Source organism: Periophthalmus magnuspinnatus, chromosome 15 (genome assembly GCF_009829125.3).
Source record: "Periophthalmus magnuspinnatus isolate fPerMag1 chromosome 15, fPerMag1.2.pri, whole genome shotgun sequence".
In the NCBI taxonomy this organism is placed as follows: Eukaryota; Metazoa; Chordata; class Actinopteri; order Gobiiformes; family Gobiidae; genus Periophthalmus; species Periophthalmus magnuspinnatus.
The window spans coordinates 5,031,759-5,057,744 of record NC_047140.1 but is presented as its reverse complement, the minus strand read 5'-3'; the positions used below and the strand labels follow the sequence as shown (position 1 = coordinate 5,057,744).

General features: G+C 38.6%; 1 protein-coding gene across 2 annotated transcripts in view; it reads left to right on the top strand.

The window, feature by feature from the left end:
* Window positions 1-25,986, top strand: part of dlg5a (discs, large homolog 5a (Drosophila)) — a 73,262-nt gene that overhangs the window by 20,931 nt on the left and 26,345 nt on the right. For both annotated transcript variants that reach the window (XM_033979141.2, XM_033979139.2), the window contains exons 2-10: window positions 9,796-9,864; window positions 13,531-13,705; window positions 15,621-15,764; window positions 17,630-17,813; window positions 19,779-20,038; window positions 21,606-21,918; window positions 23,268-23,498; window positions 25,045-25,229; window positions 25,562-25,687. In XM_033979141.2, the coding sequence (XP_033835032.1) occupies window positions 9,796-9,864; window positions 13,531-13,705; window positions 15,621-15,764; window positions 17,630-17,813; window positions 19,779-20,038; window positions 21,606-21,918; window positions 23,268-23,498; window positions 25,045-25,229; window positions 25,562-25,687 (1,687 nt within the window). The remainder of the gene's footprint in view (window positions 1-9,795; window positions 9,865-13,530; window positions 13,706-15,620; window positions 15,765-17,629; window positions 17,814-19,778; window positions 20,039-21,605; window positions 21,919-23,267; window positions 23,499-25,044; window positions 25,230-25,561; window positions 25,688-25,986) is intronic.

Here is a 25,986-nt window from a genome sequence, read left to right as displayed (position 1 = left end):
CTCACCATCTTCTCTTTGACACGTGTCAGGAACTGGGCAGGGCAGTTCATTGGTTTAATAACTCTTTAAGAGAGTGTTCACTATATTTACATAAACTAGGAGAGGCGTTCATAGCACAGGGTAAAAAACAACCAGGAAAACATTAGACATATTTTCTCATTTTAGATCAGCTGCGACGGCAAACTATGGCCTCTCCACTTAGCACCCACCAAACGCATGTTTCTTTGTTTTGGTACACTCCGCTGCGTTCAAGTGAAAATGAAACTTGCCAGAGTTTCAGTTTGTGCTGCAAAGAGAAAAAACTTGTGAGTAGTGCAATTCTTAGCATTTCTGAAAATCAAATGATAAGCAACATCTACTTTGATCTACTACTGCTAAACATGTGGTTATATGTATTTACATGTTTTAATTATTAATTATAGTTTAAACGCTAATACTAAATTACTAGACGCCCCCATAGCTCCCATTCACACCTATTTGGTTCTTTGACATGCATCTAGACTGGGACAAGAGAGGTCTGATTGGTTTTGGGGCAAATATGTTTTGAATTTGGTTGTTTGGCAGACTCGGATTTGTCTGTGCATGAAAATGTAGTGATTTGTAAAACAAAACTAGCTAAGCCTCCACACTGTCTCTGTAGGAGTTCCACGTCTATCCTTTCTGATTGAGGTTTTCTCCAGAGCTCGCCCTCATGGATCCGAGCTGCATGAACTCAATGTTTACAAATGATCAGACTTACTGGTGTGGATAGTGCTAATTGCTATTAATGATTCAAACCTGTCGCAAAAGGGCTAATGTCGCTGACCCATCGACCAGAATGCCACAGGCTTCTATCTGCCATTCGATCTGCAGTGTGTTCTGCAAGTCGCTAATAAAGGCATACTCATAGCACTGTGGTGTGGGGAAAGTCTCAATGCACTAAATAGTTAATTTTACTCAAATGACTAAAATATATTATTTGGCTAATTTCAGAAAATTGTTGATGAAAGGGAAAGTTAAAAGTTGGACTGGAAATCACAGAATCCCTCATGATTTAATACAATACACACCTCACAATACTATAATATTATTAGTAACATGCTATAATCAATATATTCCACATTATATTCTGCAGCATTCACCTTTTTCTTGAAGTTGCTGTGGGTGCTTCCATGGCTATTCAGGTTGTATTATTTTGCATGGGGCTACTTTCTTGGCAGCAAGTAAGTTCTATACGGACTACAGAGCCGTTTCAAAGCCTCCCTGAGAATCTGTGCAACATCGATTTGTTGCATATAAACACTGAGCATTTGACTCAAATCAACCTACTTTATATCATATTTTTGCAGCGAAAGTTTTCCCAATTTCTCAATTATAGGGAACAAGATTCCCACACAACCGGAAGTGCAACCACAAACAAAGCGTGGTTTAGTTGCATTTATGGAAAAAGTGTGTGGTATACGGTCTATATCACAATGCGTACAATACATTTTAACAGTATAAAACAGTGTAAAATATACAAAAAAAAGTTCTCATAATATATCAATATACCGCACAATATCGATACTGTAGCATATCGATATTTTGTTTTTGGCACACCAAACCTATAGATCACATTTTATTGATGTTGTGTGTAGTTGTCCTTTTGAAATTGTCATAATTACATTTTGACATTTAAAGAAAAGACTCCCCTCTGCATGTATCAAGTGGTATTAGGGGGAGATTGACATAGTTGACTAATCTACCCTTCCATTCCATCCCTTCACTTCTCTATTGGATTTGGATCTGCGATTGTAGAGGTCATACAAGTAGAGCATGTCATGTCTAGAGAACCACTTTACGATGATGAGCTTTGCAAGACTCCTGCTGGATGATGTCATAAGATGATGGATGCTGCATTATGTACATAGGCCCTGGCATTTAAACGATGCTCACTTGTTAATTAATGTGCCAAGGCAATATCCGACACATCACTGCACCAGAAACAGTATTGTACATGCACAGCAAAACGGAAGCATGCTATCAGGATTGGGATTTTTAAAAACATTTTGTCATTTTGTTGATGGGTCATGTTTGATTTGTTTAGCAGCAGTTTTTTCACACAGTTAAAATGTTTGCATTAGGTATCTGCCTGCAAAAGTTTCTGGCAGATGGCTCCAAAGTATTTTGAATGAGATACTAGCAGCATGGCAATTGTCAACAAGACTCTTTACAGATAGATGATTGGTTGTGAAGGCAACGGAAGTATTAGATTATTTCAGTAAGATTCAACTTCACCTAATGTGTGGCTGAAACGACAGCAAAAAATACTTGGTTGGTTATTAAAGTGGAACAAGGCACCACATGAACTAGTATACGCCCATGGACCACTAAGCTACCCGGACCACTGAGAGATTACACAGATACAAAAGGACATGGTAATATAACAAGTACTACGATTTTGAAAATGTCATTCTGTTGTCTAAAGAGTTTTTTTTTTTTAATCATTGTGGTATTGGAATCTGTATCAAGTATTGAGTCTCTTCCTTAATATCAAAATTGAGTTGGAATTTTCAGTATGATGACAACAATACTTACAATAAATCAGATAAACGTGTACAATTTGTAAACAAAGTGTCCATGGAGTTCTGTGAGCAAAAATTTAGACTAGTGATTTTTAAGTTTTGTTTGACCTTCTCCTGGAGTTTTAATACATCTGAATCAATTTCATCCCTGTCGTGTCTCTACCAGAGCACATGTTATAAAATTACCCGTCTATGTACTTATTTATTTTTTCCTGAGAGGATTGTCCCAAATTTGTCCTTTCTGTCAAAACCACTGCTTTCAGTCGATTGGTTAGTGTGCTCCGCAGATATGATTACTGTTTTTTTTTTAATTTATTATAGTGTCTTTTCCTAATAACAAAACAACATTGCGGGAGCTGCTTTTGCTATATTTATTTTGAGTTGGCACTAAGCCTCCCCGGCACACCGCGCTGTTTGAAAAGGTCTTAAGCCGAGCTGACATAATTCCTCTCCGTAGTAGCCGGGGTCTTATATTTCCAAGAGCTCGTCAATCAGGGCACCGGTCTAAGTAGTCATTTGTTGCTTTTCCATGGAGATGAGACTTAGGCAGGATTGAGAGCTGGTGCTGAGTGAGGAGAGGAAGCCTGCACAGCCCTGCAGCTCTGAGTGCGTCTGATGGAACAGTATGAAATCAAAGCCGCACGCTTGCAGCTTTTTGCACTGTAGTGTCTAGCATCAGCCCACAGACACATTCCTGCATACTAGGCTTGTATTTCCCTTATTCTTAGTCAGTGTAGTTAAAGAAGACATATTGTGCTTTTTGTCTGCTATATAGTTAACCTAGCTCATGCCTGACTGATAAATGTGGCACTCTGAATTGAGTTCTAAACATTATCAATCTGCGATGGCTCTCGCTGAAAGTGATCAGGAAATGGGGATCGACAGGATGATTATTTGAATCTTATTGGTTGAAGCATCACAACAACAGAAGACTGAAAATTTAACTTTTGTTACATTCAGTTTAGAGAAAAGCACAGACAACTTCCCATTCCACAAATGCACAAAGCACTCACCTTCTGCACATTTTTCCCAAATAAAATGGTCTGTAATGATGCTAAAATAGGCTGTTGCATAATAGGTCTGCTTTAATACAAGTGGAGAAATGATTGTATCAGAGTTATTTCTTTATATGTCTTCAAAATGGGTACCTTTTTATTTGACTCTTGGATTATGCCATTTCTGAATGTAAATTCCCTAGCAATTACTTATGTTACTGTAAACTGCTGTCTCTAGACCATGCTAGTAATAAGACAAGATGTTATTGGCAATACAACATGACCTGGATTGGTAAAGATTCATCTTATCCTCTTGGTACAGATTTGATGCATTTTAAAATTACAAATAAGCTCGTTAATATGATGAAATTTGAATGCTCATTATAAGATTAAGTTGGGTTAAAAATGTTGGATTTCTTATTTACATAGAAAGATGAAAGTTTGTCATTCTTTTCATAATTGGACATCTTCAACTAGGAGATTTCTTGTGTGAATTAAGTTGCAGAATGGTTAAAAGCTCACAAATGTCCTTTTATGAAAGCTCTTAGCTCTATTAATCCTGCTTGACTTTACATCACAGTGAGGCCATGTCCTCTCTCATTTCTCCATGTGTTCCCTCCAGTGTTCCTCTTACCCCAGCCCCCTGCTCTCCTGCTCTCCCCTCTCCCTCCTCTGTCTGCGGGGAGAAGATGGAGAGGCTCACTTGCACAGAGCTCACAGTTAATTAGGCTTGGCCATGTCACACATCCATTGGCTGGAGCCTGGGCTGGAGCTAAACCCAGTGGGGAGGCCAGCAGAGATGGCGATCTGGAGCAGTTGGCATCCAGCTACTGCCTTCTGCTGCTGTGGCCATTCCTCTGTTCCCTGGAACCTAGTATATCATGGAGGACTTCAGATGCATTCCCATAGCTAGCTCTTTACCATCATTATTTTACAGGCTTTTGACCTGGAAAATGCAAATCCATTTTTATATAAAGGACACACATTGTTGTCCACATAATCATAAACCTTTCTGGTTTTGTATAATGCTTAATTCACACTAGTTTTATTCTGTTTATGAACTCTTCTTCTCTGAGTGCTCAGAAATCACTCTATTTCAGTTTCCAAATAGCTGCATCACAGATCAAAAACTCAAATCTCCTGTGTAGTTTTAAGTTCATAAATTATCACCTGATGAGCTCAGAGCTTTTCTGCAGTCAAGTTGTGTTCACAATGCATGGCTCTGGGCATAGTCTCCATCTTGCTTAATGGCTTAATTTATGTATTTTTTCATTGTTTATTCTGTGCTTTCTAAAGCATAAATACCCTTTTGGAAACTGCTGTAGTTTTCAAATGCAGACATTATTACCACAAGAATGCATAATAGATACACTTAATGTAAAGTAATTGAGGCATGGGAGACTTTAGACACAATTAACCTCCTAAGACCTGAGCTCTTGCATGACATGTTTTATTAATTTCTCTTTGTTATTTGGGCTGAGTGGGAGCTGATGAGTGTAAATACAAAGAATAATATTTTTGCATTATGTAGTTTCTGAGAAAAGTGATGTAAAACGAATGTCCTCCTTTGTGGATATTTTAATCATGATGATAAAACATTTGAATAATGATTTGCAAAACCTATTTATTAAGACCCTGAAAACAGCAACATTTGTCCTAAATGTAAAAACAAAATGAGAAACGACAATTGTGCCTCTTGGAACAATGTGTCTCATATGAAGTGCTACTGATAGGAGCAGGAAGACATGTGCCTTAAAAAACAACAACACATTTTTAAAAATATTCTAAACTCTTACATTTTTTCTAAATTGAATATATTTACATTGTTGCTGTTCTTGTATGCTGTTATTCTTCTTCTAAAAGTTTGCATTGTGGTCCAAGGAGGTTAAGTGAGGGGAAAACATAGATGCCTAGACCTTGGTTTAGGGTAAAGAGGAGAGGTATGAATAGATGGGTGGTTCTGTTATGGCCAAGAAGCGGATCGAATCATATTTGATTACTTTCTGGTTCTTCTAAATAAAAAAACAAAACCTTAACAAACCCCATGCACCCCCCCAAAAAAACAAAACAAAAGAAAAAGACCATGATAAGCCAGTCAATATAAAAAATAAGGACGGTGTGCTGGGCAGGCCAACTCTATACTGTCCCTACCCTAATGAAAAAACAACCCATAAATTATCCGTACAAAAAATAATGAAAAAAGCATGTCCAGACTCACCAGGCCAAACAAAAAAAAGCTAGGCTAACAAAAAGCTAAGGATCTGGCATACAGGGAAAAAATAGGACTAACTTCTATAAACTAAAAAGGAAAAGGAAAATGTGCCCAAACGTAACATGCAGTGGGTTGTTGTTGAAACCAATCATATGAATTTCAGAGACCGGTAAACGTGACGGACAGGTGACCGCAAAAGAGTAGTACGTGTACTACGAGTAGTAATCCAGTTCAATCAAGTGAACTTTACTGGACTTAGAATTGTCTAGAATGTTTTCAATTCTTTGTATCTCTCTCCTGCATTCACAGTGGCTATTGTTCACCAAGCCCATGTTGTCAATAGCTGCTTGTCAATATTGATTCTACATTATGAATTAATCACTTGTAGAATAATCAATGCTACAAAAGTAACAGCAATGCATTTTCAGAGCAGGCTAATAGATTTGTGGGAACTGCATTAGCCAAAACATGACCTGAAACTGAACTCTGGAGGTCAAATCTGTAGAATCTCTTTACCACAATTACAACATGTTCCTCCATTCATTTGCTCTAGAGAATGAGATGGTAGTAGATTACAGTTGTCACACACCAAGGACTGGAGTAATGATGATGGGAATTAAATTGTCTCTTCGTCTTTGTGTCATTAGCGTGTGTAATCTGACAAATTGGCCGTTTTAGGGATCACTTTTTCATTTGCTTCATTGGAAAAGCTAATATAGTGTTTGACTTCTTACCTTTTGCACCATTTAACTGAGATGCTGTTATAATATACTCACCCTGCAATAATAACTACTTGTATTGTGAGTTTCATTGTTGTATGGCTAGGCTTCTATCATTTCCATTCTGTGTGCTGCTAGCTAAACACCATTGGCTTTGACTCTGTGCTTGGGTGTCCTGTGCCAACACTACCAGTTTTACAACTTCATTAAAGGTTGTAATTGTCCAAAATGAAAAGCCCAACCTGTACCAACCTCATTCATGACGTAGGGATTTTGATGTCAGAATATTTTAATTAGTAGAAGCTTGAAAGGGCAAAGTCTGCTTTCAGTGTAATTTAGGGATGGGACGATATACGATAATATCGTTAATCGCGATAAAAAAGGTCCGCAATTAATTGTCCATGGCATTTTTTTATAATCGAGATCATTGCGCACGATTATAATCGCTTTTACGGCACCACACTGGCTCATGTTTCCAGTTCCAATCTAACGTTTAGATGTTAGTTTGTGGTGTTTGCCCACTCTGACATAGCAATGACACTTGTAGCTTCTGTGCTAATCTCTGTCTGAACTATATTCTGTCAGATATCAACAATAAACAAAGCCTGATCCGTAACTCTCCACAGGAACGTACCAGTGCGCGCCTCACCCGTGCGCACAGATGAGACGCTAATGTGTGCACATCTTAGATTTTTACCTACAATAATGCAAACTGCAGAATAAAACAACACCTTTTAAACAATAGACAAATTAAGTCTAATTCATACAGCTGAACACAAATGTGCCAGAGCGCATGGTCCGAATGTGCACAGAAGAAATAACGATTATACACGGTATATTTTACCTACAATTAAGTCAATAGCAGAATAAACCACGCTTACCGATCGAGAACAGCATCCAGTCCATCCAAAATAAGGTCCTTTACTCCTGAGTCCACTGTGGGATCTTTACTCTTTGCCATGAACCGCTCCGGGTCCGAGATGCCTCTAGTTTAACTTGTACAAACATCCACAGTGTCCTCGATCACGTCCTCCCTTTGGTTTGTCCGCTTCGTCATGTTTAAAACGCAAAACAACAGTGTGTAAAATGCGCCATTATGCACACATTTCTGCATCCACTCGTTTCCCAATTCACCAAAGTGCTTTAATTGCATCGTTCTAAGTGTTCGTCGACGGGCACTTGCGTCACTTCCGGCGCAACAAGGACCGGTCCATTTCGGCAGCATGGCATTGAGGAGAACACATTTTCTTCCGGGTACGTCTGTCTACGGAAAACCATGGCATGTGATACATCATCCTGTCCCGCTGCTCATTGGCTGTAAGGGGAAAACGTCACTAAATGTGTGTGATGTAATTGGTTGATTCTACAAGGGGAAGAGTGGGGCGTAAACTTTCAGTCATCTGTAGCACTGATTCGCTGTCTGCGGCTCCAGTAACCCACAACCCCCACCTTATTGGCCAACACTGGTGTCAATCACAAGCTAACACGTGTGTTTAGCACTGGGGAACAAAGTTGGCGCTGTCAGAAGTTTATTATGCCTGAAATCGACAAAAGAATTACAAAGAAGTGACGGAGCAGATTTCATATTTGGAGAACTTTCCTGCAGCAGATTGGACATGGAGGATCTTATTTTGTGGACATAATTTCTTGACTGGATTATATTCTCTGGACCTTTACGGAACAAATGAGGCCAACTTTGTGTGAATATGTTGATGTTTGACAGAACCAGAGCGCTGAATGGTAAGTGAAGTCCAGATTCACACTTTGTGACTTTTCTGTAAAAACGTCTTTCCTGTCAGCGCTGTGGTGATTGCAGGTGAAAATGGTTTGCATATCCAGAAAGACGAGCGCCGCAGCTTTCATTTGATGTGTAGATTGTTTGTGTGGGTGACGCAGAAGTGTATGTACATTGCTGTAAATTTGTAAAGTTGGCCCAGGCCGTCGGAACGTTAACAGGTTAATAATTATCGATAATATCGTTAATTGCGATTATTTTGGCCACGATAATCGTGAGTCTAAAATTTAATATCGTCCCATCCCTAGTGTAATAGTGTAATTCTCCAATAAAATAAAATGGAAATGAAAAAAATGTTTTGTGGGTAAAATTAATCACATGACAGGAACAACAATGACTTAAGAGCTTTGCAACACGTTACGCATTGATATTGGACTCCGCATGCTAATTGTAAATGTACTTTCATCTCTCCCCCATCAATAACCTCATCCACAGACTCAAAACAAAGAACAGTAGCAGGGTCATTAAAGGTTGAATAGGGTAGTTTCAGCTGAATCTGGAGACAATAGCTGTTTACATTTTCAGTGTCAATATAAGGCAGTGTCCACAGCAATCTGACCAGAACTGAAGAAGCGGCTTGGATGAGCAGCCAACTGTCTTCACTCCTACAATGATTTGTCCAGTTGACAGATTTAAACTTTGTTTTTTACGATGTACTTGCATTGTCATTTCTTCGTGCCTTCTTCTTGATAATCCATTGTTTTTGCTATTCCTCACCTAACATTTACATTCACATCTTTATGGATCTGTCAGAAATCAAGATGGTCTCAAATAGGACCACACAATCAAGTTAAACTCGCAATTTGAAACAATGTTATAATTGTTGTACCTGTAGTTTAGACCTCTACAAACATGTTCTGAAATGCAATTGGATTCTTGTTTTAGGTTCAGTTTATCTGTCTCCTCTCAAATGTTAACACTCCTGAAATTGCGCACTCGGAACAGAATCCTACTTTTTAACCACACATTGCAAATCTTATCTAAAAAAAAACCCAAACAAAAAACTGTGCAACCCTAAGCCTTTTAAACCTGTCGGTGTTTTGTTTCTCCTGCCCTTTAAATCTGGCTCTTTACATCACAATATATCCAACCTCTCCTACAGATTGTGGACATCCACGCGCATTCCCCCTCTAGCTTAACGGCGTGTACAGCTCTTCAGATGGAGAATCATTTTCCCTCTCCTTCCCTCCTTCCCCCCTCCCCCTCTGGTCTCCCCCTCCTCACACACTCGACATAAAAAACAGAAAATCCCATTCCATCCGTGACATTCTGCGTGTGTAGCAAAAACATATGAACACTATACATCAAAGTGCAGCAGAGTGCACGGGAGAGCAGCCGTCTGGAGTCATAAGCAATAGGAGGGAATATGGGCGCCATGAAATTTATCTTATTACCATAGAGGGACCATCGAGCTGACTGTGTAATTTGTCTCACTACTTTGTATTAGCAATTAATTTGAGCTGGTGTTTAATTGTCTGGTGGTTTTCAAAGCGCTTCCTGTCTCTAAGTGTTGGTCTTTTTCTCCCGGCAGGCTCCACGTACAGCGTGCTCTCGACAATGCCCTCGGACTCAGAAAGCAGCAGCTCGCTCAGTAGTGTCGGTACGTATTATGATGGAGTACATTTGAGTAAGTTATTTTTAGTGTTTTGAAAGTGGTAGGAGTTAAACCTGTCACAATTTTAAAAATTACGATACAGAAAAATTACAGTCAATGACAATTAAGGATGGTATACCGGTTATCTGCAATATTGTTAATACTGGAGGATTTCCCCAGATATCTGTATTGGCGCAGATGGTGTGTGCCCATGTCCAGTTTGTCCTCATTGCACCAGATTTGTCTTTTTGACTAAATTTGTGAAAATATAAATGTATATTTCAAATAACCAAGTTCTGTTAATATTTTTATAAAAGCATTAAGGTTGTTTGTAAACTTCACTATGCCTTATCATAAATTTGATCTGCGCTATAAATTTAAAAAACTTAATATCGGCAAATATCACAACAAGACAAATATGGGTATTGGCTTAATAAAAAAGAAACTACTTTATATACCACTGTCATAATAACCCTGAAGCTGCATAATTCCAGTGAACCATATTGTAAAAAATGTGTCCAGCTATAAATAAATGGCACAATTAAACATATGTCATAGATGTTAATTTGACCAGCTGTATCTCAAATATTATTGGCCTAATATTAAGCAAAGGTGCAATGACTCATATAGCAGTTATCGGGACAGGCCTAGTAGGAGTGGAAATACTATTGCTCCTACTAAGAAAGCAAAATGTATAATGTGCAAGGACACACAAAACATGAACAATACAAAACATAAACCTAAACTAGGCAATATAGGCTTAAGCAAAACATGTGATACAGCAGCAGGTTAGCCTGCAACAATGGAAAAAGCTATATATTAAAAAGGCTCACCTTTTTTCACCTCCTGTCATTGGTGATATGAATGCAAATATTTTTGACAAGAATTCTACTTTTGCCAGTCATTTGGATGGTTTTTGTGCAGACAATTAACTCATTCTGTCTAGCAGAGTGCTCTTGCCAGAGCAGAGTTACACTTGCATAAGTGACACCTGGCACACTTCCTCATGGACCACTACGTCCTACAGATGATGCCCATGCTGCTCTGACAGGCTTATATGAAATGCCCAGTGATCATCTCTGTATCCATGTCTATTTACATTATTTGCAGTCTGCAGATACGTATGTTATCAAATCTAAAAGTGATATTTGGGCTGGTTTATTCTCTCTTCAGATGAGCTTGCCTGCTGTTTTGCTCATGCTAATCAATTGTTTAAATAATACTGAGCTGCCAATAGGAGCAGTCATGTGTACAGATTCCAACTGCACTAAAGCACAGGGTGGGTATATCCTGTGACATATACATATATGTGCTCTGACATTGTCACTGCACTGATTAAAGTCGGTAAGCTCTGTTAGAAATGCAAAAAGAAACATAAAACAATTCCTGGTTGGAGTATTTATGTGACAAAATTTCATTCTGACACTCGTGATGCAAATGACTTCTGGGCAGTAGTGGGGAAACCCAGACGGGGCCCTTTTATTTGAGCATAAAAAAACATGCAAACGCAAAACATAAGTATGCTGTCAGATTTATTAGTAGAAATGAGCTAACGATGAACGCTGGTTCCATGGCTAACAAAAAAGCAATACTGAGGCTTTCTGGAAAGAAGTGAAACACATTAATAATTGTAAAACCACTCGACTTCACACAATAGATAGTTTCTGGGTCTGTCTCAAGTGAACCTTACTCTGTTGATGACGTTGACCCGTGAGGTACACCAAGAATCAAAATTCTGTCAGAAAATAAATCTACAGGAATGGATCATATTTCTGCTGAACATCTTAAATATGTCAGTGTATGTGTCCTTTCAGATCAGTAATGGAGTGAGACAAGGGAACGTGTTGTCTCAGATTCTGTTTAACTTTTACATGAACAGCCTCTCCAAACAGCTGAACAGGTGTAGACCTGGGTGTATGGCTGGAGGTACTATGGTCAGTCACTTGATGTATGCTGATGACCTGGTGATCTTTAGCCCTAGTTCAGGTGGTCTCCATCAGTTGCTTAATGCCTGCACTGCGTACGGAGAACAAAAAATACAATTCTGTAAAAAGTCTTATTATGATATGTTGAGCTAGCCCTGGTATTTCCTGACGTTAAGCTGTCTGGCAAAAAATTTGAATGTTGTAAAAGTTGTTAAATGTCTTGGAGATATCCTGACAGATTGAGATCCTGATTGCTTGTCAGATGATGACATCGCCACTGCCGTATGTTGTACTTTACATACATTGTACTGGCCTACAATGATGCTCCAAGACTTCTGTTAAAAGCCCATATGGACCAGTGCCAGTGAACTGTGTCCTCAAGAGTTCATACACTGCTGCTGTTTTCAGAAGTGCGATCTATAAATGTATGCACTGTGAATAATTTGGGAAACGCTGTAATTTTGTTGTTGCCTAATATTAATACAGTGCCATCTACCTCTCAGCTGGGAAAGCACTGGTGTAGTTGTCTCCTAAGACATTAGCGGCCTCTTATTGTTTTGTATCTTCTTAAATTGTTTGTTTACCAACTGTTTTTGTTTTGTTTTTTTATACTGGTCCTCAAGTCTCCAATAAATATATCTATAATTTGCTTGAGGAACTATATCCACGTAACAACAAAGCCCAACCCTGGCTCCTGTCTTTGTCTCGTGGAGCTGTGTGTCTCTTAGTTTTGACACAGTTCCAAATGACTCAGCTGTGTTACATAAAGCTCCAAAAGGTCCAAATATTGAGCCAAAGATGAACATAATCCCAGACTTCCTGCTCCTGTCCTTGCCATCCTTTTAGTGAAGAAAACATTCCCCCGAGATGACTGGCGCCTTTTGTAATATGAAGCTTTTTCAAATTAAGTCACTTTAAACACAGACATTCAGAAATAAACACTGAGAAATAGTGCCATTAGTGTTTAAAGTGTCCCAATTCTACAGACTGCAAAATGTGACTGAATTGGGATGATTAATTTAAAACAAAATAGGCCACATGGACAAGACCAAACACTGATACAGTGTTTCAGGTTTTGTGGTGTCATCAACAACAATGGAATTGTAATTTTATTCAACCTTTACAAATAAGAACTAAGTAATAAGTGTACAGCTTCAGATGTACTCACATTTGTATTCATTCATTGTAATTTTACTGGGTATCTTAGTTGGATTAAGAATATTGTGTTCTGCCCCCGGTGACCCTGTATGCTAACCGTTTTTTTTTTCACATCCACGTCTTCAAGGTAATTCTAATGGCAGGAACTAATTTCTTTAAAACTTAGTTAACATGATTATATTTAAGATTTTACTGAAAATCCTTAGTCTTTTTTAGTTTAGTCATTTTGGTGACGTTAATAATTTAACACTTCGAGGTAATTCCATAACTGCTACCTAGCAACCATAATGTTAACAAGAGCCGAAACTTATTAAATTATATGATCGTTCATTGATGATTAGACAGATAAAATGTGTGGCAACAAAATGTTAAATGAAGTTTAAACTCAGTGCTACTACTTATATTGTACAACTTTTTGTTTTCTACTTTTCTCACCTATTATCTCAGGTACTGTCCCTCTAAACCAAGTCATAATTTAAAAGCTGTGTTAATCTGCCAAATGCACTTTAACTTTCAATGTTAAAACAATTTTAACTAGTAAATAAATACTAAAAACATAAATGTTTACTTAATGTGATGCCTATTTTAGGTTCGCCTGTTAACGGTGAAGCGTCCTCTCCGCCTCCCGCCATAAACGACAACCGACCGTCTGCAGACAGCCTGGACACCATCCTGACCCAGCTGAGGCAGGTGACCCGGGAGAGGGATGAGCTGCGCAAGCGCCTGGCCCTGGCTTCGCCTGGGACCACCTTCGATGACTGCAGGTGCTGGCCTCTTATTAGATCGCTCCTCTAACAATCCTGCTCACCCTGGAGATTTTTCTGCCTGACAGGAGCTACAGCTAGAGATAGACTTGAATAATTACTATGTAGACTCATTGTTCATTAAATGATGACGGAACAATATTTGGGTCAACATTTATCGTTTGCAAATTAATTTGTTGGTACTTTTTTGTAGATTTGAGCTGTAGATGTTAATATTTAAGTCCAGTGTGTACAGCTTGCATCCAATTATAAAGCTTTTTATTATGCAGATTGCATCACAACATTCCTTTTTTTTTTTTTTTTTTTAGCATAACTGGAAACATGAGTGTCAATGGCAAGTAATGAATTTTCTTCTGTATAACCTTGTGAAAGAGCTGCTCCAGCTTAATAACAAATATAAAAATCTATAACACTGCTAATATTTAATTTGTACTTGACATCTAAAACAAGAATCAAGTCAACGGTAGTAGAAAAACAGTGAACAGTTAGCTAAACGGCAGGGATGCTGCAGAATACACGCACATTTTTCACTGATACAGACTTTGAGATTACACACAGTTGAACTGAACTTTTCTGTCCTTAAATGAGATTTTTGAGTCTGTGTGTTGAGGAGATTAATTGTTGTGGGCGAGGTGAAGTGTCCTCTATCTCCCCTTGTTGGCTAACAAGCAAAGCTCTGCACAGTCAAGATACTACTTTCAGTTTCCATTTTGCTGTATAAAGCTAATTTGAGCTGAAAAAAACAATATCTCCATGGATATCAGTCCAAAAAGAAAATAAACACCTTCAGAATGTTGAGCTTTTTTATTTTTTTTTTTATTTTTTTTTTTTTTTAAGAGAACAAGCTCGGGCTTATTTTGTAATGAACATGTCACCTGGTCAGAGGGCTATTTTTATTTGAGGGCCACTTATGTTTTGCTGCTAAAATAATGTAAAATAAAGTCCCACGGTCTAAATATCTAAACTGTGGGGTTTGCAAGTTTTATAAGACCCCCATGCAGCTTAGATATTAAGATATCTGCTGAGGAGATAATTCATCCTTAATACTGGCAGTGTTTGCGATCTGCTCATTCCAATCATTCAGATCTTGCATTCATCTTTTTCCTTACTTTGTGCACTGGAATAAACACTCTTTTTTGCTCTCCTGTCCTTGCCTTGGTAGTGATATAAATATAAGTGATATTCTCATATTTTACTGTTGTTATCTGTTCACTATTTTGTCAGTTAAATGTGATAAGTCTGAATAACCTATTGAAATTGAGCCATTTTAGCCAAAGTAAAAGGACAAAGACGTTAATGTTCTGCCTGATACTCCCATACTCATTTAACGCACACCTAGCACAATCACCCGAGGAGCTGACAAGCTAACACATATGCCATCTTTTCACCTCACTTTGACAGAGTGGAGGTGGTAAAAATTATAATTAGATTCTAATTAAATGTGTGAACAAGTGAGCTGTGAGATGAGTACTACTTGATTACTGCTTTTACTGCCTCCAAAGGCACAGACGAAACTACATGGAACAATAACAATACAATCACAACTAATGTTGTCATTTTTTTAGTTGGCTATTTCATGAAATATTGTATTAAAGTTGCCGTACATATTTTTTTTACTCGTCTTGCTCCAGTACAGATATATTGTAAAAGCAGCTCTTATGTTCAAAATAAGATTGCTTTGTTTTGTATGCATCTAATTATAAAGCGTTTTTATCCTCAGAATCAGAAAATATGCTGTTTGCATGTTAGTTGTTGTTCGCATTACAGTTGGTAATTGGGATGCTAGGTGCTAAGAGAGGAATAACTTTGGAAAGCTGCAAATCGTTTTAAATAAACTAGTTATATAGTCTCACTAACAAACAAGTACAGCATCTTTAATTTCCTACGACTTCTATTATTTTTCTTTTATTTCCAGGCCAAATTCCAAACCCAGCCACGACTACGAGCGTCTGAAAAGCCAGTGCATGAGAGCCATGGCCGATCTGCAGTCTCTCCAAAACCAGCACACCAAAACACTCAAGCGGTGTGAGGAGGCTGTCAAAGAGGCCGACTTCTATCAGTGAGTAGAAACTAAAATATAACTGGCAAAGGATTCTGAAAATACAAATGAGAATCATCTGCTATTTCTGTTTGCAAAACTTTCAGTCTTTTAGGGGGAAAGTAGCCAAAAATTTGACTCAAGTAAGCGTAATGTTAAAAATATTGCTCAAATAGGCATAATGTTACTTAAGGATATTATTACTCAAGTAGAAGTACAAAGCGGTGGTCCAAGAAATTATTCTAGTACTTTTCCCAAATACTTTTTTACTCTTAAGTAAGAGTAACTTTAAGAGTAACTGTCAAGATGCAACATCTGATTTTATAATTTTATATTAATGTAATTTGAAGGACAAAACATTAAACCAGGGGTCTCAAACTCGCAGCCCGGGGACCAATTGCGGCGAGAGGATATATTGTGGCCCTTAGGACAGTATGAAAGTTTAATGTTAGTGTGGCTTTACCATGTGTCACTCGCGCTGTGTACTCCTGTCCCAAAAGATTCAACAAATAACGATGTATATCCATAAAATCCACAAGAATTGGCATATTTCCTCAAGTATGTTGAAAACAGTGATGATGTTTGAGAAAATTTTAAATACCTGTTAAGCCCAGCCTCACCCAGACTCTGCCTCCTGTAGCCCCCAGATAATTTGAGTTTCAGACCCCTGCATTAAACAATGCACAAAATCTACAATTTTCAAAGTTAATACTACAAATATAAAAAAAAATAATAATATCTGAAGGAGCAGTGCAAGAAAAGTGTTTAAATCATTTCATATTGTTGACATAAAGCTTTTGTCACTTACTCGACTACTGTCACTTCAATAGAAATAGTACTCAAGCAGGAGTAAAAGTATGCTTTGCTAGAAAAGTACATTTTCTTTAAAAAGTTACTCAAGTAAATATAACTGAGTACTACCCACTTCTGTCAGAAAATAACCACTTACACATCCACAGATACCTCAAGTAAGCTTCAAATAAGGGGTAAATTCGATGTCCGTCCAAAACCATTCTAAAAGCTGTAAAGCACAGTCATTTGTGCAGTTGAATGACCCAGAACAATTGTAAAGCGTAGCCTGGAGTGGTCCAATGGGCAGTGACGAGATTATCTGTCGTGACAATGGCATTTCACTGGGCTCTAAAAAGTATTAAAAAGATATTAGATAAAAATTATTACTTCGGATTCATGGAAATTCATTTTGGTTGATTTGATTGTACCCAGACCTGATGTTGGACTTGATCCTCTCGTTCAGGGGGTCAGTGGTGGGTTTATTTAGCAAGATACTCATTATGCGTTGTTTTTTTTGTTTTTTTGCAACGGGGGAAAAATCCAAAACAAATGGTACTAAAGTTATGAAAAAAGATCATTGCATTCAGGTGAAACATAATTGGTAAGCATAAAGTTTACTCCTAACAGTTGTGTGAAGATGCAATTCTATTTTATGACTATAAGTTGTACATTTATGGGGAAAATTATTGTTAAATTTACACTGTCTTGATAAGATTCATAGAAAGATTACCTTACATTCAAAATGTGCCTCTATAATTCAGCTGTTTATCCTGCTGAAATAGCACTGTAACATCTATAATGACACGTTGTAAAAATCCATTATGACTTTCCAAGCCAGAGGGGATTCTCCAGCAGACTCGGTTGTAGTCTGTTGATTTTGGGTGATCAGACTGAAAATGTAGGTGGGCTAAAATCATATTGTACGTTTGGGTGGGAATGCATATGATTGTCTAGAACTGAAGCCGGCCCTTTTTCCAAGCATGTAATAGAACAGTATTAACCTGCGTCAATTTGGACGTCATTTACAAAATATTAAGATTGAGGTTCACAAAACTCAAGTGTCTCAACAGTTCTTCTTGGCCTGCTCCCCACAGCATGCTGCACAGTCGTGTCCTGAGCGAGCAGTCCCAGATGAAGGAGGAGATTGAGAGTCTGCGGAGGGACAACACCGCACTGGTCCGAGAGCACAACCACGTGAAGCAGAGCTGTGAGGAGCTCAAGAGGCTGCACGGACAGGACCAGAAAGAGCTCGCAGACCTCAGGGTACAGCAGCAGCAGGTACCACTCTCACCAGTGTAGTGTCACTTACACTCACCTATGTTTTCTTTTTAAACTGGAAATATGGTAGGAGTAAAACTATCTAAAGACGAGGAGAGATAAAAATCAGTTGCAGAGAATCATGGCTTATTTAAGAGTTTAACGTTACTTGAAATTTACACAATTGCAACTTCATCGACAACTGCATTTTTATTTCTTTAATAAACACAGGCTTAAATAAAACTTACACGAATTTCAGTTTTATTGAGTTGTCAGTTTTGGTTCATGATCATTTTGTAACCAAGCGGCATCATCATAAAGGCATCCTCGTGACTCATTGGAGGTTGTTAGTCTGGACTACTACGAGTGTATGCACTGACCTGTACTGTGTAGTGTTGTGACGACCTCAGGAGCACCTCTGTAGCTTGGAGCAGAGGGCAGCCAAGCACAAGGAAATGCACACGGAGCCATTCTGAAAAGGGCAGGAGTAGAAGAATAGGGCAGTGGCGCGGGCAAAGGGCACGGCCACCCAAAATGCGTAGCGCCATGACGGCCAGAGCCAGCAGAATACGCTGTGCAGACAAGGTCAAAACTGCCCCCCAGTGAGAGCAACTGTTTGGGAGAGCAGGAAGATTTTATCAGCAAGAAGTGAAGAGGAAATTCACAAGTTTTACCAGGTCTATATTAAGGTAGTGCAGGAACTAGTCTGTGCACTGTGCAAGTAATCATGGGGGAAATCTCAGCCCATTAGTGCCATCTGCTGTACAACTGTAGAGAGAGAAAATGAGATGTGATGAGGTGTTTTTTTAATAGGTTTTTAATGCAGCTAGAGCTAGACTTTCTTAACGGAACAACAAGATTTCTTTTTTGTTTGAACATGGAATCATTCATCTCTGTATTATGAGTTTGGTGTGAAGTTTTAGTCTTAAATTCTGGTACTAGAGGGTTAAGCACGAAATGGCTTAGTTCTATTTTTGCTACTTGCTGTTTTGTTGACAGTTGCTCATCAGTTTTATTTTTACTCTTATTGCCTTTTCTCATTTTGGTTTGATTGTCTGCACTGAATTAGGTGTTTTTTAGGAATATCCATGCTCTATTTTGGCACGGAAATCAAAGGGGATGTGTTAAGAGCATCGGCCATAATGAGAGACACTTTGAGAGAGCGATAGAGATGTAGGCTACAAGATGGTATCAAAGTGCTTTTTCGCAGAGTATTTTTAGAGGCCAATCAAAAAGGTTTCAGCACAAGCCCTTAATGTGCTTAACTGAACTGTGTAGGCTGGTTAAATAAAGGCTTTTACATGTGCAATTCATGAAGAATGATTTGGCTTCTGTTTTTGCAAATGTCCCAGCCACCCAGTATTAACTACTTACACAAAAACTTGATGAACTTAAAATAGCCACACATTTCAAGCACTTCTAATGGATTGTAAATTATCAGATTTTTACCTGTTAAATTCCAAGAAATATTACCCTGTTTAAATTGCCCTTTCCTACGTTAAAGAGGGAGTATTGCAATTCTATGGGGTATTAACTGCTAACACATAACTTAATTAGATCACCATTACCTTTTGTTACCTTTTGTTTTGAAAATGCTATATCCAGTGAAAACAACGTATTAACATACGTTTCAGTTAATGAAATTACTGCACATTGCATCAGGTTTGTGAAGTTGTAGTGTATTGTTTTGTATCATGCTTTTGTATATTTATGCACAATTGCTGTGCAGGAGCATGGGTGATGCTTGTGAGCTGAGCTTTGGATAGGATCCTACAGCTAACTATAAGGGGGGTTCAAATAGTGTCCGAGAGATATTGCTTGGTTACTGAAACTGAAATACATGGATGACATACAAAACCTCTTCAGGCATGTTTTTAGTAAGAGAACAATGTTCTTATAACACGGTAGAACGCTCCAAAGTCAATTAGAAGTCTTCACAATCAAAATATAGATTCATTTGTTAATGTGTGATCACATTTTCACCAGGTCATGAGGGAGAACGGTTCATCGGAGGTGCTCAACAAACTGTACGACACGGCCATGGACAAGCTGGAGGGGGTGAAGAAGGACTATGACGCTCTGAGCAAGCGCTACAGTGAGAAGGTGGCCAACCACAACACGGACCTGTCCCGCCTGGAGCAGCTCGAGGAGGAGAACCGGCGCCTGCAGAAACAGATGGATGCTCTGCTCCTTCAGAGAGACTCAGCTATGCACTACCAGCAGCAGTACTCCACGTCTATGAGGAGGTGAGGGTGGTTAGTGACTACCTGTAGAATAGGGGTTTCATGGTTAAATATGAGCTAGAAAGAAGGGAACAGTTGCTAAGTGGTAATAGTTGAATTGGTTAAATCAAATAAAAATAATCAAAAAATTTAAGCTACGAAGTGGACGATAGTAGTGGACGATATGTGAAAACTTGCATGCAATTCCTTTTTAGAGCCTAGATTAAGATTTGGTTTTGATCATGACTCATGTACTCTTGGTTTCTTCATCCTGCCTTAAAGAAATGACTAAAGCTATCTGGTGCTTCTGGGAGTTGACATGTACCTGTGGTAAAATCCACCTGTCACACCTAAACTCCGCCTACAACCACATTTCAAATAGAGCTGCTAAACTGTGCAGTGCCTGTGGACAAAAGAAGAGAGGAGGAGGGGCAGGCTCTGGATGTATAAGGAGCAGTGTGATTGGTCTAACAGACATCCACATTTAAACTCTCCCCTGCCATCAGGTGTTTGTAATCAGGACAGTACTGTGTGATATCACTAACCACTTGAAACTGCAGAGGCCCCTGAAAGCTTAGATTTAGGCATGGCTAGGAACAGTAGATATTAAATAGTAATAAACCACCATATACACATTATAGTAGTGAAAAGAGGGAATTTAGTGTTTAGTTTCACTTGAAGTTTAAAGGCTGCATGAAACTAAGACAAACTGAATCACAAATGACATATTGACACATCAGATCATAATTCCAGTAGATTTTTATCATCATACCTCTCAGGTCAAAGTTAAACTGTTCAAAAAAAAAAAATTGCTCCCAAAGTTGTCATTTTTAAATGTCACAAACGTATCTTTAGCTTCACAATAAGAAACACCTGTATTTGTTTCCCAGACAGGGCCATCCTGTGTGCTCTCCCTGTGTCTGAGTGGAGTCGAGGCAGGTGTCATGGTTTACTTTGTGACCCTAAAATTTGCTAAATAGGCTTATGCTTTAACAACACCAACAGTAACTGAATGTGATACAGTGCCATAAAAGGAACTGTACCCTTTTTTTGACCCGTGAGTGAAGAACATGTTTCAGAATGTTCAGTTAGCCCCGGCCCCCTCTCTCTCCCTCTTATTTTAACCATGAGGAAGAAACAAATGTCCAACAACATCTCTGACTGGACAAAATTGTGTGTCCCTTGTAGCTGCTTCCTTATGGTTTTCATCCAACAAAAACTAATAGGCAATATCATTCTTTTTTATGAAGATAAGTCTTTTAAAGAAAAAGGTTAAGAATGAGTTTGTGAAATATTGAAATGTATGCTAGCTAGGAGAATGCAAATTTGTAGCTACCAGACACAACTTGAGGATCAGGTAATGTAAGTAGTAAATTTCATAGGGATAGAGGTAGTGTATTGGAAAGAGACACGGGATCATGATTTATTGGGCGGGGACTTAAGCATTTATAAGAATATCTCTGTGTAACCACCTTAAGCCCTTCATATTTTACAGTAACAGTGTTAGTTTTTACGAGCTGCTCGTAGAACTCTATATGAGCACACAACATGGCAATTTTGCTCTCATAAACTCTGCTTTTTTACTATTTAGATTTGATTCAGTGCAACAGGAACTGAACAACTCATCTGCCCATAACAAAGAACTACAGCGTGAGATGGAGCGGCTACAGTCGGAGGTCACGCGGTACAAGAACCTACAGCTCAAGTCTACAAAGGACTGTGAGAAGTACAAGGAGGAGAGGGACTCTGTGTTCAACGAGTACCGTCTAATCATGAGCGAGAGGGACCAGGTGATCAAGGAGCTGGACAAGCTGCAGACAGAGCTGGAGGCTGCAGAGGCCCGGCTCAAGAACACCTCCTCAGAGAGAGTGGTGGCCAGTGAGGAGCTCGAGGCTCTTAGACAGGTATTGAGAGTCTTCTACTAATGTACTGTACATCTGAAAGACCTATACTAATCTTGTCCCTCATTATTTGCTTACTCAGAGTTGTATTTTGATTGGTTTATGCGTGTTTGAGTAATCCTGTATTGTCATGCATGGCATGAGTGCATAGAAATGTTCAGTTTTTTACCTACAGCACTGTACTTGATAATTATTCCAAAAATTCAAACTCTGCATCATATGGGTCATTTCAGCCATTTTCACACATCACGACCAGACAAGGTGCAGAGAAGAAGCAGGATCATGTCCACACTATTTCATTCACACACACTGCCATAGCAGGCTGTTGGGCTTATACAAATTCACACACCTTAGGAAATGAGGCGGGTGGGACGGAGGAGAAGATGTAAAAACTGCAACAGCTGCTCCCACAGATAGATACAGGTACAGGAAGGATGAGGTTGTTAATGATCTGAGGCTTTTAATATGCCATTCACTCAACCATAAAAACCAGTGAAGACAGCAGGAGAGAATGTGACACTCTCATCACATGCCACACATGCAGTGTGTTTTGTGGGCAGGAATCGTCCGTTTTGAGGCAGAGAAAGTATAAATAAAGTTCTTCAGTGGATGCTCTTATTTGTCATGAGGATAGCTGCAAATGCCTATGAAATTATAGGCCGCCTACATTGGAGATACAGGTATACTCTGCAGAACAGGCAGCTGCCTTTTTATGGGTTTGGTTATAATCTAAAATTTCAATAACCTATAAGAGCCTCGGTCATAAAAAGCCACAATTTACCTTTGGACATTTAAAAATGTACTGTTGCCTTGTTTATGGCTGAACTGTATTTCCAGAGGTTAAGCTAATGGGGTCAGGTTGAGTGCTCCACATTCATAGGAGCAGTTCCCAAAAATGACCTGCCCCCATTCTGTCAGCCAGCAGAGCAGCCCACTATTTTAGAGTTTGCATGGACTTTTTGGGAAGCAAGGTTCCATATATTAATATAACTGTGATTCAGTTTCCCAAGAATGAGGTTATGAAAGTGACTATAAAAATGGGTGAGAATTATGGTTTAGCTTTTGTGGTACAAGTTAAAGGTCAGCAGTTTTTGAGTGATAGAAAAAGAAAAAACAAAACTCCAAATTATAACATAAATAAATGTCACATCATGTTTTTGTAATTAAGAATAAATCAGCAATAGTATCTGACACATCATGTTTATGAAATTTAAAATCCCATTCTTGGATACAGTACTTTTAACTTCAAATGATGACTATTGTTACTCACAAACTCGTATTTCCACAACACACCACCATCACTCATCATCCCAAAACCTCCTAATCCCATACCGTCTCATTGTTTCTGGCAGGAGCTGAACTCTTCGCTGGTGGACCGCGACCGGGCCATCTGCGAGAGGAACGAGCTGCTGGAGAAGTACTGCCATGAGGTGAAGGACAAAGCAGAGGCCCAGAAGGAGCTGTCCCAGGCCTGTAAGGACATCGAGACCGTGAGGGAGGAGAGGGACGTGGCCCGCAAAGAGAGGACAGAGGCCATCATCCAGAGGGACCAGCTGCTCCGGGAGTACTACCAGGCCAGACAGGTGAAAGCACAGAGTAAACATGTGGGTTAGAGTGCACTGTATGATCAATGTATCAAAACTGTGATTGGGTGGAAGAAACAAAACATGTCAAATTTTTTTCCACAAATGTTTTTAATTGGAAAAAAAACATGACAATACAAAAAATGTATAAACTGAATGAAACAAAACCACACACACACACACACCTCCCCACCCTAAAATCCCCCGTTCACTCAGTTGGCATTGTAGTTTCTACATAATCTATGTTTTTTTTACAATGCGCAAAAAGGGCAACCAAATATCTTTAAAGCTATGATATGCAAGTTTATTAGATGTGATTTTTTACCATTCAATGGCAGATGTGCTTTTTAGTTTTCTTTTGTCAGGCCGAAGTTGGCGAACTTCGGCCAGTCTAATTACAGATGGTAGTTTTAAAGTTCTCAAGTTTTCCTTTCCTTTATATTAGTCAACTTGTCCAGTCCCAAGTTGGATATGCTTTCAAACTGATAGACACAAAGCATACCGGTTATGTCCAAGTGATGAAATGTTATTGTAAATTGGATTAGAAAGTCTATAACATGCACTCAGTTTTAATATGAAGACACTGACATAAAATCAAAATCTGTTAAGTTGATTCAATGTGTTTGGAATTTTGTTAAGTAAAATTTAAAGGATGTGGAAGACCAAATCTAGACAAAAATATTTGAGCAAAATAGTTACAGAAACAAATCTGAAAATGTATCTCAAAATGAAACTGGCAAAGCCGTGAATCAACTTGGCTATTCCTCGTGTCACTCAAAGCCACAGGATAAAAGGCTTTGAAAATCCATTGGGCTGTTACTTATTAAACTGCATTATGTTGATGAACTGTTGACTGGATTTGAGTCACACCTCCATCATTGAGGGACTTACAAATACACCGAATACTGTTAACAGAAAAAAGAAAGAAAATGTGAATGTACATCTTACTTTACTTTTAAGTAATTTTCGCTGTGTGCCAGGGAATTAAACTATAAACAAGAATTGCTTGATTACCAACAGATGAATACAATATCTAGCTTCCAGTGGTGGATGAAGTACTCAATTTGAAGTAAAAGTACTGATAGAGGTGCAGAGGTAAAAGGAGTAGAGTAAAAAAAGTAAGAGCATTTCACACAAGTGTTGTTCATTTGTTAAAGTGTTTACTGTAGTGATATGATTTAAAAAAATTTGGTCAATAGTTGCCATATAAATCAATTTCTTAATTTTTCTGAATTTTGTCTGTTTCTGTTTGCTCAAAGCTGAAGCTTGAATTCAAAAACTTCAGTCAGGATGTCACTACGAACATGGTAAAAATAACGCCTCAAATCATATGAAAAGTACTTTTCAGCCCAGTTCAAAAATGTAGTAGAGTACAGATACTGCTAGTGAAGCAAAAGTAAAACGTATCCACTGTAAAATGTACTGAAGTAGAAATTTTAGATATCTGTACTTTACTGCTTATACTTCGTAACCTTCCACCACTGCTAGCGTCAAACTCTTTAATATTTCGTGACCATGTTTTTCCCCATACCATTTCTCATTCTAGAAACAAGACTCAGCCACTCTGGACATGGAGCGGGCCAACAAAGAGATCGAGATGTTGAGAAAGCAGTACGAGGCCATGTCCCAAGAGCTGAAAGAGGCCACACAGGAGGCTGAAGTGGCCAAGTGCAGACGAGACTGGGCTTTTCAGGAGAGGGACAAGATCGTGGCTGAGAGGGAGAGCATACGGTACAATATGGAGATTTTCATATATATTTATATATTCCTTTCCTATTTATGCAGGAAAAAGTACTACAAAACACTGTATTCTATCAAGACAGATTAAACATAAATATATGATCTCATAAATCTTCCTTTTTACATATAAATACCAATATTCTTCAGCTCACTCACTCATTCACTCAATTCTCTTTTCCATTGTTGTCTCATATAAATCCCTATAATCTAAATAAAACGATTAATCAACCAATACACCATCAAAGGACTAAGGGACTGCAGCCCTAATTTGCACACATGATACAGTTACATGCAGAGTAACGGTTGTATGTGTTCTGCTCTAGTACTCTGTGCGATAACCTGCGGAGAGAGCGGGACCGGGCTGTGAGCGACTTGGCCGATGCACTTAGGAATCTGGACGACATGAGGAAACAGAAGAACGATGCACTGAGAGAAATGAAGGAACTCAAGTAAGTAGGAGAACAAGAACAAGCTGTTATATTTAAACTAATCAGCTTATTTAAAGTTGATATAGCAGTCTGGATCAGTCCATATAGGTACTGGTAGGTCTTTTAGTGACAAACTGCAATGCAATAGGTTTTGAGATTTTGGTTTTATAATTGAAGAGTTCATTTACAAAAAAGGTAACAAAAAAGGTAAAATATTTTCAATGTTATCTCTGAATTTTGCAGGTAATATTCGTGAAAGGCTCTTGGCTGTTGAAAACAAAGAGCATACATCTTTTCTTTCCTTTTTTTTGTTAATGAAC